This window comes from Lathyrus oleraceus, chromosome 1 (genome assembly GCF_024323335.1).
Source record: "Lathyrus oleraceus cultivar Zhongwan6 chromosome 1, CAAS_Psat_ZW6_1.0, whole genome shotgun sequence".
Taxonomy (NCBI): Eukaryota; Viridiplantae; Streptophyta; class Magnoliopsida; order Fabales; family Fabaceae; genus Lathyrus; species Lathyrus oleraceus.
The window spans coordinates 305,422,922-305,441,196 of NC_066579.1; the positions used below are offsets into that span (position 1 = coordinate 305,422,922).

Sequence of the window (18,275 nt, forward strand, 5' to 3'; positions counted from 1 at the left end):
CGTTTTATCTGCATCTTTTACAAAATTTTAGACTCGCATCTTTTAATATGTCTATCCGTCATGTCCTATTTTTTCCAAACATATACAAGACTAGTCAAGATTTTAGACTCGCGCCTTTACATGTTTTTTTTTTATTTTGTTTTGAGGTGGGCATTTTGCCACCACTATCTAGACTAATCTAATGGTTGAACTGATCGTGCATCTACAAATTTTTTATAACACTTTGTCAAAAGCATTATGTATACTTTTCACACTTGTTCAATAAGCAAATTTTTGACTCAATTATATAAAGAAATTTTTATTTAACCCATCAAATATCTTACGAAAAATTCAGTTAAGCATGGTTTGAAATTAGTTAAACCAAATAACTAACTAGTTTTCATTTCTAGCAACCATTGGAACATGGCAAGAAAAACAAAATTGGCAAATTGAGATTTAATGAACACGTACAAAACTGTATCTTAATTCTACTTGTATAGTAATGTTCTAATTCTTCATTTTCTTCTTTTACAACCTTGTTCCTAAATGTTTCATGCATTGGAAAACTTCTTTTAGACATCTTCACTACAATTCATTACTTCCTCTTAATAAGTCAAGCATTTTGTACTAAAACTACAGACAGTGACTGAAAAAGTGATCTGTGTTGTCAAAAGTATTGTCAATCATTCATCGTCGTCATCTGAGCTAGTATATGCCAGGCCTAGTAATCCCCCGCCGCCAGAGTTATCAACCTTAGGCTTAGTTTCACCTTCATGCATCCCTGCCGGAGTGTGTTCCTCTACTTTCTTTGGTCCTGATAAAGACTGATCATTTTCTTTCAAATTATCACGATCACGCCCATGATCTGTAATAGAAGCATCACTAGGAGCTTGTGTTGGCTTATTGCTTTCAGACCTTGGTCGCTTAGGTTTAATCTCAACAACTTTTTTCAGCAGATCTTGTTGCCTGTATTGCAAAAAATATAGATACCATGAATAAGACTGAAGGCAGAAAAGATGCGGGTAAGTTGGAGTGGAAGAAGATCAACCTAATCCCGCTCTTTGGCTTTGGCTCAACACGTAAAGGTAACGGTAATGATGCAGGTGAAGAATCTGCTAAACTTGCTGCTCTGTATCCATTGGTAAAGGAAACAAAATAATACATATATATACAACTTCCAGAAGAAATGATTATAGACGAAAAAATAAATAAATTCTAGAAACATAAACATTTGTCTGACTCTGAGATGAAGGGGAAGGAAACAACACATGAATATTATCTGTAGGAATGAGTGCAAAAGGATATCTTAAAAGCGGCAAATGCTCGTTTTTCAGTACGACGCAAGAGGCGCTCTGCGTCCTCCTCAGCTTCCATTTGCTCCTTGAGATATAGTAGATCATCACTGTCCAAGGCTGCAAACTTGAATTTTAAAAGAGAGCGACAAGTCTAATATGTAATATAAGAACAGCAGATAAAAGCAAGAGGTGAGGAAGCACAAACAACACAGAAATACACAAAATCTAGAGACTAAGTGTGGTACCGCCTCGCCCGTGAAGATAACCTCCACGCTCCCCAGCTACCTCTTGCATCTGCTTGCATCAGCCAGCCAATACAGGAAGCCAGGATCCCTGTCAGGGCATGTTATCAGAATAATCCCACATATTGCTAGAAAAATTATTTGAAAACTTTAAACATAGACAACGTGAGCATTTGGGTAAACAACATAATATAACAGTTATTCAATAAACACCTATCATATGAGAACTTATGTCCCTGAATGGTAATGGTATGAGTTGGGATGCTGAAGGCATATTAAGGAGGTCTAGAGTTTAATCCTTGCGGCTACCAATTCCCCTCCCCCTAACAAATTAACTACCAACACTTTACTATTAAAAGAAAATAATGACTTAGCTACTTAAGTTCAAATACATGCATGTTAAAATGTTAATTGAGTTTTATACATTTGTGCGTGTATTTGGTTCTGCAGTTAAGAAAATTGATTTTAAGTGAATTGATTTTGTAAAATTGATTCTGATTAAAAATGAGTTGAAAGTAAAGTAATTTATGTTTGAATAAGTTGCTGTAAAAGTGAGTTGACCAATAAATTTCAGTGTGAAAATCATGTTTAGACTCAAACGCTACAAATCCTATCTTCAAGTAGAATCAATTCTAGAAAGCATAATCAATTTTACTCGAGAGCAACCAAACATGTTAAAATCAATTCACACCTCCGGAATCAATTTTAAGTGCTCCAAACAACAAACTAAACATACACTTAGTGGTTTTGATGAACTACTTGGAGAGAAATTAAAGTAAATTGGAAAGAACTTTAAGACATATCATATCATAACTAGTTTTCTGTTCCTCTATACATGTACACTACACAAGTACTTGTGTCAAAAGATAACCCGAAATAAACAACTCTTCCAAGCGTCTCAGGATACACAACCAACAATAATCAAGCCTTATCCCAGTAAGTGGGATCGGCTACATGGATCAACTTCCGTCATAATGTTCTATCCAGAACCATACTTCTATCCAAATCATTAATCTCGAGATTTTTCTTAATAACTTCTCTTATAGTTTTGCTAGGTCTTCCTCTACCTTTAGTTGTTTGACTCCTCTCCATCTGATCTACTCTCCTTACCACAGAATGTATGGGTCTTCTCTCTACATGCTCAAACCACCTAAGTCCATCTTTTCAACAAGGATAAGCAAAGCTCCAATTTGCTACATTTTTAATAGTGGAATTCAAAGGAGCTACTTACAAACCACAAAGCTTATTCTAAACCACCTATCTCATTTTCCACGCAACAATTAAACTATATCTCAATGGACAATCAAAGAATGGTCTCCTGGTATCACAAAAACTATATTTTTTTCATTTCCCATAGCATCTCCGTCGTCAAATAGTATATTGTAGCACATTTTCAACAAATTGTTATTGTTCTGCAATATACTATTTAGCACAAAGGGTTATCAGGTAGCGCCTAATGCGGTGCTATAGTGTAGCAGAATTCGAACAAATTGTTATTTTCCACGAACAATTAACAACACTGATATTTCCTCACGCATTAGATGAAAGATTGAGCCCTTAGCATTAGCTACCAATGAAACAATAACAACATAACTATAAAAATTCTTTCCACTATAGAAACAACGATTACAGTAGTAAATAAGTACCAAAATCATAATGCTAAACAATAGAAAATAACAGAAGGTGAATCAATGCGCTAACCTTTGCAACCATACGTTGGAAAGTAACGTCTTCATCATCAATCTTATCTTTTCCTTTACCCAATTTCTTATCTGTCAAATTAACACATACCCAATAACTCAAATTCATGAAAAATCAAAACTTTAGACAACAACGATCTTACAAACATTAAAATAAAACAAAAATGAAGAACAATTATACCTTTGGGGTCGGTAAGATTGGTGTATTCTCGAACTTCTCTTCCTGCCATACTCAACTGCAATTTCTGCAGAAATTTATCGTTCTTTTCTTAGATAAGAATATAGAGAGAGATTGAATTTTTCGATTTGTAAAAAGATGATCCCTTCTTCGCCGTGAGAAACACTGAAAGGGGAAAAATTAGAAGAAGCTTCTAGAACAGGATGTTCATTTTGTCACTCGAAATTCGAATTTTTATTATTTTTTAATGCCTTTGTTAGGGTTAATAGTACTACAAATGCATATGCATTTATAGATGTGTTTATTGGTTAAGATAAATCCGAATTAAAGTAAAATTCAAATTAAATTATGGTGTTGGGTCAAATATATTTTAGTTTAGGAAGAAAAAAATCAAATCAAACCAATAAATTCGATACTATTTAGTTTGGTTAACATACTTTTTAAAATTCAAATTCTATCACTGCGTCTAATCATAATTAATTCATATATAATTATTATCGTAAAAATTGATATAAAATATTGAACTTTAAGATAAAAAATGAGTGACATTTCCAATTTATAAAAAAAGAAAAAATTAGAGATTCTATATTATTGTAAAAAATTAGCTGTGTAAATTAGATTTTTCAAAAATATTTTTTTTTTATATTTATTTATAATGAATCTGATCAATTCAACTTAAATTAATCCGTTGTCTTTCAATTTGATTTGATTTTAGTTTTATCGCATAAATAAATAAATTCTATCCAAATCAATCCATATATTTTTATTAGTTTAGAACGAATCAAACTAATATTTTGACATCGTTAGCGAACGAAGGGTTGAATTACTTGTTGAATAATAAAATCCCATGGGGTAATACATCAACAATGCATTATATTTAAATCTCAAATTAGAATTATTCATATACCTTATAGTCCAATAATTATTTTTAGCATTCTATTAAATTTTAGAGATTAAAATAAAAATGTTGAAATTTAAGAGGAAGTAAATATTTTTTTGAATGTAATTCGCCAGTTTTTTTTATCTTATCTAATTTTGAATGTATCATAATAAGTTAAAAATATAATTAAAACTAAAATTTCATTTTTTTAAATTGAATTAAAAATTAAAAATTATATATGTGAAATTGTACTGAAATCAAATTGTTAAAGACTCAAGGATATATTACTGACAAAAATAAAAGTTTTTAGTAAACCTATAATAAGATAAGAACATTTAAAAATAAAAACAACTAAACTTTCTTGATTTTTTCGATTTTTCTCAAAAACAATTAAAATATAGATACTTACATTAAAAAAAAATTTGAGGAGACAACATTATAAATCAAGAAGGAAAAGAAAGATCCACCGACACCAAATTCATAAGAATGTGAAAATTATAGTATAAAAATGATTTTTGACTTAAATAATTTTATGGTCCATGTAAGTTAACAAATATTTGATTTTGGTTTTAGTCCATAACATTAATTCTCCGATATAAAAAAATGATGTGGTTAACGTTGTTGACGTGACATTTTTTTAATTCCACATAGACTAATTATTTATTATTTAATTTTTTTTGGTGTTTAATGATAAATGCCAAAATCTTCAAAACATGGTCACAAAAGAGATCATACCATAGACCTTGTATTTACAATAAAGATGTCTCTTCACTAAGTCACTTGTGTTTCTTATTTCATATTTGCAATATATATATATATATATATATATATATATATATATATATATATATATATATATATATATATATATATATATATATATATATATATATATATATATATATATATATATATATATATATATATATATATATATATATATATATATATATATATATATATATATATATATATATTACATAATGGGAATGACTAAATCCAAAAATGAATTGATTTTGTATTTTGAATTTCTTCTCCTTCCTCTCTTATAATCTGCATTCTTCTTCTTCCTCTTCACCTTCATCCATGGTTACGTGGTAACTTTACTCTATTCCAAATTCTCAATTCATAACTTTACTCTGTTTCATTTTATTTAGTTATTGTTTCTAATTATGAGATATGGATTTACAAGTTTTATCACCTAATAGAATTAGGGTGAATTTTTATTATACAATAGTAGTCTTTAGTCTTGATAGAAGTGTGAGAAATCATTTTTATGAAAAGGGAAAATAAGTAATAAACAAGGAATAATTTTGGATTTGAAAAAATTCAGGGTTTGTATGATGGTTAGGGATGAAGATATGAACACAAACCGATAATTTTTTATTAAATATTCTTTTCGTCCCTATAAATTGGCGCGTTTTTTACTTTAGTCTCAGTAACCTTTTTTTTTTAGTCCCTAATTTTGTGTTTGAATTCATATCTTCATGTCCGACCTTTCATACAAACCCAAACTTTTTTCAGATCGATGAGAGTATATGTGTTTGTTTATAAGGTATTCATGTATGTTTATTTAGTGCTGCACCATTTCAAACCATAATCATTTTTGCTAGTTTGATTATGTAACTTTATTATTTACTCTTTCTCTCACAATCTTCACCGTCATCTTTCATTAAAGTTTCATCTTCATGTTTGTTTATGAAATAAGATTTGAATTCTTAGTTTCTCAAAGTACCAATGTTATTTTTATGTATGCATATGGGTGAAGCACTTTTCAAAACAAATACACTTATGCATGTATATACACCTATGAAAGTGCACTCATGCATTTTATGTATGTGATTATCATTATCATACTCCTATTTCATGAATATCAATTAGTATAAATAATGGTTGGAAGTGCATGAGTTGAAGCACTTAGTGGAATATTAAGTAATTTATCGTTGAAATAAATTAATTAATCATTAATAGTTGAAAAATTAAGTAACTTATTAAATATTGAATCACTTATGAAATATATATTCTTGTTGCAATATTTCTATCAAATAAAATGGTTGGTCTAGTGAAAAGTTAGTTGTTTGTAATAGCAAACGTTATGAGTTTAATCCCTTATAGGATCAAGTTTTGAATTTTTTTTCATTTTAAAGATTTAAGCCCCCAAACACAAAAGTGAGATATAGAGACTCAGGCAAAAAAAAAATATAGGGACCAAAATCAAAAACTCGCTAACTTACAGGGACCAAAAGACTATTTAAGTCATGATTTTTTTGTTAACAAGAAAAATATTTTATGAATTAAATTTATTTTGGAAACATATTCACTTATTTTTTCTTGTCAAAAACATATTAACTTAATATTTAATATTTAGATTATTAATGAAGTTTAAAATTGTAACTTGTACTATGATAAGTTTGTCAGACTTAAAAGAAGAATCTCTAGAGGAAACAATGCTAATTTATTAGGGATAAGCGAGTACCATGGTGACATCACCTCGAAGGAATGCCGCGTGAGTACCAATGTCACGCCTAAGTCAACAATTAGTTATTGTAAAATATGAGAATCTCAATAAATATCTCAACAGTTTCATAGTTTATCATCGCTATGCGTAGGCAAGTTCTAAGAACCATTAATAACCTTAAACATCACATATAACCCTTCAAATATAAGGTTGCATTGTACATTTTAACAAGTACAATTGACACAATTCCTTGAACTTGATAAAACTAACATGGATCACACTCTTTATCAATCACCAATCACCTTCATCACCTTCTTCACGAGGATGACAAAATAAAGCCTACATATCATCATCAACACCATTGCATGAGGATTTGTCGATGGCGGAGGATCCAACTATTCCCGCCGGAAGTATGCCATATAGGTTTTGACGATAAGCATTATATTCGTTGATCTTGAAATACGATTGGAGAAGGATACAAAGTACAAAACCACCTTCTCCAATGAAGTGTCATTGACATCCTCCCCCATAACAATGATCTCATAGTCGTCACGGTGTAATATGATAATTGGGACGTGATTGACTCTAGAAGTTTAATAAACATTCTGTTGTGAAATGCCTTTGAGAGGCTTCGGTTTGATTCATATGATATATGATCATTCCAAGGCCTCTTGGTTGGTCTTTCAGATGAGTAGGTACAAGTGAAAGACCACATAACACTTCAGATGATGTCTAGATTGTTGGGTGTGAATATGAGAGTAGAAAAATAGTCTAGAGAGGGGTGAATAGACCCAAATAAAATTCAACCTCCGCTTATAAAAATTATCAGAGTGTTTCAAAAATAATTGCGAGTGAAAGGTTTGATGCAAAAATGTAGAAATTATACTATTTGAAATTTTGATCACGTTAACACTAGATCGTTTCACTAACACCAAAGATCAATATGATGAAATACTAGGTATTTAATTGATTCGATTGTGTAATTTACAAGAAGTGGTTACACAATGATTCAATGTGAAGAGTTTTAATGTCAATTTGTTTCTCAGAATAGTAATCATCAATCCAGCTTAACAAGGTATCCAATTCCAACAAAACCTAATGCTTACGTAATAAATCGCTATCAATTGAATCAACGACAAACTACGCTAGAATTGAAATACCTAAGCATTCAAATACTATGAAATTAAATGCAAGAGGAAGATATGACACTGAGATTTATAGTGCTTCGAAGTTTGTCCTCGTTTTTCCTACGTTTAGAACCTGCACTGTTCCTTTAAATTTGACAAATATTTGCAACAGTTCATACAATCACCAATCCTCAATACAACTGAGAAAATTAAAATCTCCTATCTGGATCTTGACTTTTATATAGCACAATGTCAAACTCTTATACACAATCTTTACTTGAATTATGCTTCTTGAATCTTTCAATATCACCAATCTGCTTCAAGCCTTCATGTATAACAATCAACTTCTTGATCCTACTGATTCCTTGAGCGATGAATTGCCCGAAGATTTGAGAAAAACTCCGCCTTATTTGTAGTCTTCCACACAATCACTACTGAGGCAATTATGGAGAGAATAATCTACTTATTTTCAATAGAATTTTTCATCACCATTTACAATCACCTCAATTTTGCAAACAACTTGAAAAACTCAAGCAAATATTCAAGAACGATTAGTTTCGAGAACGCGCATCCTTTAATCAATTACAAATCTCTCGTTATCAAAATCTGATTCAAATTGAAGTAGAAAATGCAAGAATTCGCAAGACCTTGAACTCTCAAAATAGAGGAAGTTTATTTTTCACTAAATCACAATGTTGATTATGATATGATATTTTTGTATGAAAAAAGATGACAAAAACGTTTTATACATGCTTGAGATTAAGCACTGAAAATGGTTTACAAAGTCAGTTAGATTTGAATCAAGAGTAATTCATGATTCAAATCAAATGAACAAGTGAAGTGGAATAAAAGAAAAAAACATAATTTTGAACATTTTTCAGTTAATTTGAATCATGAGGAAAATCTGATTCAAATCAAGGACCCCATGATTTGAATCATGTGCAAATTTTGATTAGAATCAAATGCAACATGCCCAACTGGAAAATGCTGAAAAACTGTTTTATTCGAATCGTGCACAATATTTCATTTGAATCAAATCAAGAAGAGGTGAACAATAAGAAATTGATTTGAATCATGTGTAAAAAATGATTTGAGCCAAATGGTTAGAAAATCCAAATTTTTCCTTTATCCAATTTGTTTTGAATTTGAAAGTGTGTTTGATTTCCATGATTCGAATCAAACACATTCTTGAATCTAAATTTCTTGTATTATTATGTGAATATATATATATATATATATATATATATATATATATATATATATATATATATATATATATATATATATATATATATATATATATATATATATATATATGTTTAAGCCTCCAATCAACCCTACTAGCTAAGGAAAAATTTAATACAGAATAATAATAAAACAATATCTCAACCGTCCCCCTCTCAAGGTGGTATGTATACATCATAAGCATCCATATTGTCACATATGTATATAATCTAAGGTCTTTGAAGATATTTTTAAAGAGGTTAGCAAGTTGATCCTTGGAATTAACAAAGGAGGTTTTAATGGTCCCATTGATAATCTTCTCTCTAAGGAAGTGACAGTCGACTTCTATATGCTTTATCCTTTCATGAAAAACTAGATTGGAGGACAAGTGCAAAGCTGATTGGTTGTCACATACAAGTTCCATTGGTCCAACTTCACAAAAGTGAAGTTCCTATAGTAAATACTTTAACCACAATGGCTCACATGTGGCATGGGCCATGGCTCAACACTCAACTTCTGCACTTGATCTAGCAATGACTGTTTGCTTTTTGCTTTTCCATGAGATCATATCCCCCCCAATAAAAACACAATAAAACGATGTAGATCGTCTATCACTTGCATCTCATGCCCAATCAGCATCTAGATATCCAATGATATCAGTGTTACCTCTATCAGAAAAACAAGCCCTTTTCTAGGTGATCCTTTGATATACTTAAGGATTCGAATAACTGCTTCCCAATGGTTGTCACAAGGAGAATTCAAGAACTAACTTACTACACTGAACGAAAAAGATATATCAGGTCTAGTCAAGGTAAGATAATTCAACTTTCCTACAAGTCTTCGATATCTTCCCGGATCAATATATGGCTCCCCCTAATTAGGGATCAGCTTTATATTAGGATCCATAAGAGTGTCAATTAGTTTTCAGTCTGTAAGATTTGTTTCTTCAAAAATATCAAGAGCATACTTCCTTTGAGAAATAACAATACCTGACTTTGATTGAGCTACCTCAATTCCTAGAAAGTAACAAAGAGGACCCAAATCCTTAGTCTGAATATTCTAAAATAAGTGTTGTTTTAAAGCCTTGATACCCTTAAAATCATCACCTGTAACTACAATGTCATCAACATAAACCACTAGATAAAATTTTTATTTGACCATCCACATTTTGCCTTCAAATTAAACAATTTTAACAACATAGACAATCGTGTAAAATTGGTGCACCCCTTATATAAAGGCACATATTTATCGATACATAACGTATCATAAATATGTGTTTTCATATAAGACAATTCTATGATATCACGAATCATATCTTCTAGTCGATCATCCATACAATCATAATCTCCATCCATTTGTGACATCACATTTTGATTATTATCCACGTCTCCATGTCATGTCCATGTTGTATAATTTTGACATATTCCATCACAACATGGGTAATGAAATATTTATTTCTTTGATCGTTTTCTAATATTACCTCAAATAACACAAGGACAATAAAAGATACCATTATTATTGGGAACTTTTTTTTGGCAAATTCAAGGAATTCAAGAACTCCTTTCTCATACAACGAATCTAATCTACCGACTTTCATCCAACTACGATCCATAACAAATTCTGAAATTTATATCAAAAGAATAATGTGAATGGCAACCTAATGCTACACACATAACATCAAAAACCAAAACACTGGACCTACTATGATTATATGCATATGACATTGTCTGAATAAAACGTAAACATATTCAGAAGCGTCATAATGTTTGAATAAAACATCAACATATCCAACACAAAAACCTTAAGAATATTCACAAAGAATAAAACATGAACAATACACATGACAATGTCAATGCACACAATATCCTAGCGAAGACCATTAATATTCAGAAGCGTTAGAGAGAGATAATGGTAAATAACCCTTACGAAGAACATAAACATTCAAAAGCATCATAAATACATATTGGTAACGTACCGTAATTCTAATAGGATGATGATTTCCTTTCCAGAAATGATATTCGTATCCATAAATGAATGAAGATGGTGAAGATTTCGCTATCGTTGTCGTCTTGTTCGCTAGGGCACCCTTGTGTGTTATGAACAAAATGAAGTACATGTAATATTTTAATTTTGTTGGGAAACATTTCACAACGGTTGCAAGCTTCAATCGTTGTGCAATATGGAACATATAACCACAGTTGAACTAAACAATCGTGGTTGTTATACTTTCAATTTTTAAATAACAATAAATAAAAAGGTACACACGCTGATTTTTATTGAAAAAAAAAGAAAAAATATTTATGTTGGGACTCGAAACTTATCATCCAAACTCTATGACCACAGTTGTTTAAAGGAACTGTGATGAAAGATTTCTTAATAAAAAAAAATACGCGTGTATAAAATTATTATATAACGACGGTGGAAAAATGACCGATGTAATATTGTGTCACTGGAGCTATTTTTTATAGTAGTGTAGAGTGAGGATAAGAGTTATGTTCTCTCTGTAAGACCCTAATTTTGACCCTAAGATCCCTCATGGCATCATAGCATGTTTGGTTCCTTAACCCTAGGGGTGGGACTTGTGTGAGTGTTTTGAGACCACCAAGCATGCTTGTATTGTATATTATTTCTTTTCTTATTTTGTTTACTAACCAAAAGCACAAAAATATGTCACTAACCCTTTTGTTTTGAAGTTCAAGTGATCATGTGTGCCCTTGCTCCTAGGAGACTCCCAAGCTCAATGAAGTGGCTAGATGAAGGTGAGAACAAGCATGACAATGGTACACAAAGTTCCTAATCATCATATATGCCTCAAAAGTATCTCAATTTGCCAATTTTATCAAGATAACCCAAAGGGCTTGAGGATTGTTTCCTAAGGAAACCCTAATTCAACTATGCATTGACTGTGCCTTGCTCATGAAGAAACCTCAACCTATGATAAAATTCAATAAAGGGAAGTTCTTTCATTCACTATTTTATGCATATATGAGCCTATGTGAGTATCCTCAATCATTCATTCATTAAGATTTGAAGTTTGGCCTTGAGAAGTTGACTAATCAAGTCATATGACTAAATTGAGGATCACTGAGATATAACTTTTGATGTGTTTGTAAAATGAAGATGACCCCAAGAGAAAACATGTTCTTAAGAACCATATGAACAACTTTAATGTTCATAAAAAATCCATTTGAAACTTTGAAAGTCATCATTCATTTCAAAATATTATAGGTCATTTTGACTGAAACCCTAATTTTGGGTCAGCTTCCCAAGGACCTAACTTCCTTATTTTTTATGATTTTGAGGTGATACAAATTTCATTGGAAAGTTTAATATGTCTACTTCAAATTTTATGTTTGACAAAATTTCATAATCCTAAAATAAACACATGTGATAATACAAAACATTATAGGTCACTTTGGACCAAAACCATTGAATTTTAAAAATGTCCAACTTCAAGGGCCCGTAACTTTCTCATGAAAAATCCAACTTATGCAAAATTTAAGTCTAAATTGATCACCTTGAAAATATATACAACTTTTGTGTTGGAGGTTTTTCCATTTAAGGCTTGCATCATTGAAACAGAGGGGTTTGAAGTTGCTTGATTTTGGCAAAAATTTTCAAAGGGAACCTAAACATGTTTTGTACCTCAAACTTCACAGCCAATTTTCATAAATTTCCAAACTCCAAATGGATTTTGCCCAACATGACTTTTTTTCCTTATGTCAAGAGTTTTCCAACCATTACTCACATGACCATTTTTGGATTTTGCATGTGGGAGTTTCGAAGAGATAAATGTTTATGTGCATTTTGGCATTTCACTTCATAACTTCATGTGCAAGCAAATACCAGGCCAATTACACGTCCAATTCAACTCATTTTGATCTCAACATGCATTTCCATCCATTCTTGGGCTTTGCCCGCGCCTGTACATGCCCATGCATGGAAGGTTCAAGTTTCATGCACACGAGAAAATCACCACATTGCATCAAGTTCAGCTATAAGTAGGAGTGCTTTCTCATTCAAAATTCAACCTGAAGGAGATCTCAAACTCTGCTGAATTGGAAACCCAACCCTCACTCAAAGGAATTTCAGTTTTCATTTTCAATTTCAAGCTTGAATTTCAACATCCTTAGGTGATCTTCAAGTCTTAATTCCTTAACCTTGCATTATCATTACATCTCCAGATCAAATTTGGATCAAAAGCTTGGAGAGATCGTGTTGTTCAAAGCTGCATTTCAGAGGTATATCATCAAACTATTTTGATCTGGATCTTGCTATACAATGTGAATTGTTTGAATTTGAACTGTTTTTTGAAGTCCTCAAGCAAGAGGCAGGCCAGTGGTGGTCTTGATTTCATGAATCGTGCCATTTTAGTTTGTGTACCATGATTTTCTAGCTCAGATTTCTCATTAAATAGAAAATTTGAGGAGGATCCAAGGTTACAGGGGTGATGTACATCACCCCAGCTTCATTTTGCTATCTTTAGTTTTCATTTTTATTAAGATTGAAATCCCTGCGCGTGGTGGCCGAAATTAGTTACCTGGCCAGAGAAGATGGTGGTTTCCACCACCATCCCCACGTGGGAGAATCTGAACCTTTGGATCTCATTTAAATGTTATAATCCTAACCGTGTGTTATGTTGACTTCTTTTAAATCTTTATGTGGTGTGCTTGACCAAGGTCCTTCGTGCACCAGCGCTTCTAAGTCGTGTGATCATGCCACGTCAATTAATGAAAGGATCATGTGGCGCTGGATTTTTCTTATTTCTGTTTTAATTTCATTAGTTCCTTTTATTTTCAAAAATTCATAAATATTTTATTTGAAGTCACAAAAATATGAGACCAACACCAAAATTTTTCTTGAAAAATCTAGTTTCATATTTTGATTTTCAATTATTTTTGTGACTTCATTTAATATTTTTTATGAATTATTTGGTTTTTTAATAATTTTAATTCGTTTTAAATACTTTTTGATATATGAAAAATCCAAAAATATTTTCTTAACACATATGGATCATGATATAAGTCAATGAAAAATAGTCTCATCAATTTCTTAATTGATTTGAGATTTATTTGAGATTTTAATTCATATTGTGTTATTTTTATTGTTTTTAATTGGTTTTAAATAGTTTCTGATTTCAAAAATTATTGAGAAAATTTGTCAAACCTTGTTTGACCATGTTAGACCTATGAGAATTTAATTGGACTTGTTTAAGTTGATTTGAATTGAATTTGAGGTTTGACCATATTTTGTCCATTTTAATTTTGCATTTATTTTAATTCCAAAAATACCAAAAAAATATGTTTGACTTGTTGACTTCTAACCTTCATTTCTCTTTTGTTTAACATTGGTTAATTATGATTTGATTCATTTTTGACCAATTGTGTTTGACATTTGAATTCTCCTTTTATTCATTTCATCTTCATCTCACTTCTTCTTTTTTTATTTTGGCCAATGAGTTAATGTCTTATGGTTGGTCTTGACATATGAGAGGTTTAACCTTCTTTGATCCAAATCAAACTCAACTTGATCCATGATCAAGTGAGTTGCTTTGTGTCCAAGATAGGTTACTTCTTGGTCAAGCAAAAAACCTAAAATCCATACAATGCCATTCTTCTTTTCTTTTGACATGGCAAGTTGTAGGAGCTTGGCTTACTAGTCATGATCTCTAACTTGTGTTTATTTGCCTATAGTTTTATTGACCGGCCTCAGATAGGTGTGACTACTACATTAGTCCACTTACGATTGCTTAACATAGCGCAAAATTGTCTTATGATACACTAACATAACCACTAATTACTAACTTTAATCTAAGCATTTGATTTCTTGCAATTTACTTTAATGCAATTTACTTTTTCTTGCTCATTTATTCATATTGCTTTTCCTTTTGCTCACTTGAGCATATATTTTATGTTTATGTCATTTTCCTTTTGCTCAATTGAGCTCATTATTGTATATAAATATATTGTTGTTTTGTGGTTGTTCTGTCTTTGTTTGTGTGAACCCATTGCAAAGGGAGAAAGGACTTAGAATTAGGACTTACCCATGCTTAAAGGAGTTCAAGAGCAACTATGCATAATGCCTTTAGAATGCTAAATTTATTGAAGAGCAACTAGGCCTCATGCCTTTAGAATGCTAAATCTTAAAGTTGATTTCAAAGGACCCCTAATCTAAACTCATTCTTTGTCCATTCCTCTTATTGTGTTGTGAACTTTTTGATGTTTGCTCTTGTGTGATAGGGATTCTATCTTGAGATAGTAAGAAGGACCATTGTCATGAGTAACCAAGTTAAGAGAGACAAGCCAAATGTAGATCCTAGGAACTTGAATCCCAAATATTGTGATTGCTTGTTGTTTGCTAAATCCAAAGGAAATGAGCATCTTAAATCATCTCTATGATTTCAAGAAAATGAACTCTAAGGGTTTTATCTCTTCTCTTATCTTTGTATGCTTTAGGACTAACCCTTCTCTTCTTATCTCCACTCTAACCCAAGCCAAACTCTTTATGTGAAAACTTTGACATTATTTTCAAATTAGAAACCTAGGCCTTAGGCCTTTGACTTTTCAAAATCTTTTCATAAATACTAATTGTGAATGAATCTTAATCCAACTTTGACTTCATTTTGTAAATACACTTAACTTGTAAATGTAACTCACTTCAAGTTGTTTTTGTGGTCCCAATGACCACCTTTGTTAAAAACTTTTCATAAATATTAGTCATAAGTTTGAGTTATCATAGTGGTTGATGTAAACCTCACCTTATCCTTAGTGATTGGATTATAAGCCTTCCATACTTATTATAGGGTTAACCCCTCACTAGTATGTTGAAGCTCTCCTCACATGGTGGATTGTTAGTTTAGGTTGAGTTTTCTCTCTTTGATAACAAAAGACCTTAAGGCTTTTGATCAAATCAATTCACCAATATTTTGAGATTTTTACTCCGAACTACGAGGTTTTGATCCTACCTTTGTGATGGTACGTAGGCAATGGGTTCATCCATTCAAACAACAAAATTGTAAATATAATCTACTCTCTTCTCATCCCCCCAATCTTTTGCACATATTTTCACAAATACCAACCTATAACACATATTTGCAAAAAGAGGTTCCCTTAGAGTACTAAGGATGATTTGGGTGCGTAAAACCTTCCCATTTCATAACCAACCCCCTTACCTAGATCTCTAACATTTTTATTAGTTTTTGATTTGATAAAACTTCTTACTTGGCTTCTGTTCGCTTTTTAGCCTTTCCTTTGGACAAATAAAAGTGCGGTGGCGACTCAAATTGTATGCCTACTTTTGATTTAGTCAATAAACCATAAGGTAACGAATACCCTGCTACAGAAAAGTGGCGACTCTGCTGGGGAATAACTTTCCTAGTGGGTTTAGCCTACTTTTTTGCTTGCATGTGTTGTATGTTTATATTTATTTGTGACATATTTTTGTGCAAATTTGGGATGACTGTATTGTTTGTAATGTATGAATTGCTTGATATATCAATTACTTGTGTGGTTGGTGGTTTCTTGTGAGATGAGTTCTCTATCCGAACTCGAGTGCACTTATGATAGGAGAATGGCATAGTCTTGTTGACTTGTGTGGAGTTATTCCTTAGCAAGTTGACTTGCAAGCCCATTCACTTGGTGGAGGTCTTGTTGGGATCAATAATGTCACACGAGTCGTCGTGGTTAGGCATTACTCTTTCCAATATAAACCTTAGAAGCCAAGGACCTTAGATACCTAGCCCATCTTGGCCTATTTTAGGACGTAGTGCGAAGGTCGTTCAAGTGTAAGATTTGATACGATTGTTACGCGATACTACACTCTTAAGAGTCTCTCTTGAGAATATTTTTGGAATACGAGTAGTCGTTTTATCCGATAATATCCGAAAGATGAGATGATGACTATGGGGACCTTTTTAGAATATGATTGTCAGGTTTAACCATAGTACACTCCCTTTGGGTGGTCCTTAACCGAGACTCCATGCTCGTGACTTGCAACAAACCCGTGATTCGCGGTTGATCCATTCTCGTATATCTTCAATATCAATGGAACTTGGGTGTTGATAAGGTGTAAACCATAATCCACCAAAATGGATGATTGATATTGAAGATGACTTGAGCCATCCCGTGACCTTTGTGTGGTTTGACTTGCTTGATCCTTGAGTGTGATTGTTGCATCCATGCATTCATGCATTCATTCGCATCCATATCATCAACAATGAAAATTTTCAAGGATTTTAAGAGGTCTATTTGCAAATTTTCAGACATGGATAAGCAAAGAAGGAATACGAAGAAGTACAGTTTCAGACAACCCGGCTTGAAAGAGTTAAGGAGTTTGACATCTTATGTATTAGAGCCTTTGGAGTTCAAAGCTCGTCATGGGAAGCTCCTGTCTATTCTTTCTACCAAAGTGGATGAAGGTCTGATGAGTGTGTTGGTGCAGTTCTACGATCCTTTGTATCGGTGCTTCACTTTTCCGGATTTCCAATTTTTGCATACACTTGAGGAGTATGCCTATCATGTGGGTATACCTATTCTTGACCAATTGCCATTCAGTGGTTTGGAGAAGATTTCGTCCTCTCAGGAGATTGTTAATATGCTTCACATAGATGTCTCTGACATTGTTGCTCATACGACTACCAAAGGTGGAATTCAAGGTATCCCATATGATTTTCTCATTGCCCAAGCTACTTTGTTTGGGAAGGCCATGAGTGAGGACGCTTTTGAAGCCATATTTGTACTTCTCATCTATGGGCTAGTGTTATTTCCCAACATCGACAATTTTGTGGATGTGAACGCTATTAGGATTTTTTATACTCTTAATCCCGTTCCGACTCTGTTGGGTGACACTTATTTCTCTTTGCATATGAGGAATGCAAATGGTGGTGGTGCCATTGTGTGTTGTTTGCCTCTGTTGTACAAGTGGTTTATTTCGCACTTGCCTCAGACGCTCGCCTTCAAGGAAAACAAGGGATATCTACGGTGGTCTACGAGACTTATGTCTCTCACTAATGATGATATCTCTTGGTATAATCGTGTTTATGACGGTGTCCAGATTATTGATTCTTGTGGTGAATTCTCTAATGTACCTCTTCTTGGTACATGTGGTGGAATTAACTACAACCTTGTCTTGGCTCGCCGTTAGCTTGGGTTCCCCTTAAAGGATAAACCTAATAACATTTTGTTAGAAGATGTA

At 32.3% G+C, this 18,275-nt stretch overlaps 1 protein-coding gene across 2 annotated transcripts; it reads right to left on the bottom strand.

Annotated features, from left to right (window-relative positions):
• Positions 1-403: 403 nt before the first annotated feature.
• Positions 404-3,648, bottom strand: LOC127132024 (uncharacterized). 2 transcript variants are annotated; one of them, XM_051060887.1, is made up of 6 exons: positions 3,398-3,648; positions 3,218-3,288; positions 1,520-1,568; positions 1,284-1,391; positions 1,028-1,109; positions 404-945 (listed from the first exon to the last, which is right to left on the bottom strand). In XM_051060887.1, exons 1-6 carry the CDS (start codon positions 3,444-3,446, stop codon positions 663-665), a joined length of 642 nt encoding a protein of 213 aa, XP_050916844.1. In that variant the 5' UTR covers positions 3,447-3,648; the 3' UTR covers positions 404-662. The 2 variants fall into 2 exon arrangements, with proteins under 2 accessions (XP_050916844.1, XP_050916847.1); XM_051060890.1 differs by having other exon boundaries at positions 1,520-1,607; positions 3,398-3,530.
• Positions 3,649-18,275: the final 14,627 nt, after the last annotated feature.

Coding starts and splice junctions, on each gene's coding strand:
- LOC127132024 (XM_051060887.1), bottom strand. CDS start 3,446: ATGGCAGGAAGAGAAGTTCGAGAATACACCAATCTTACCGACCCCAAA. Junction 1,392..1,519: donor TTATCTTCACGGGCGAGGCG/GTACCACACTTA, acceptor TCAAGTTTGCAG/CCTTGGACAGTGATGATCTA. Junction 1,110..1,283: donor AGCATTTGCCGCTTTTAAGA/TATCCTTTTGCA, acceptor CCAATGGATACA/GAGCAGCAAGTTTAGCAGAT.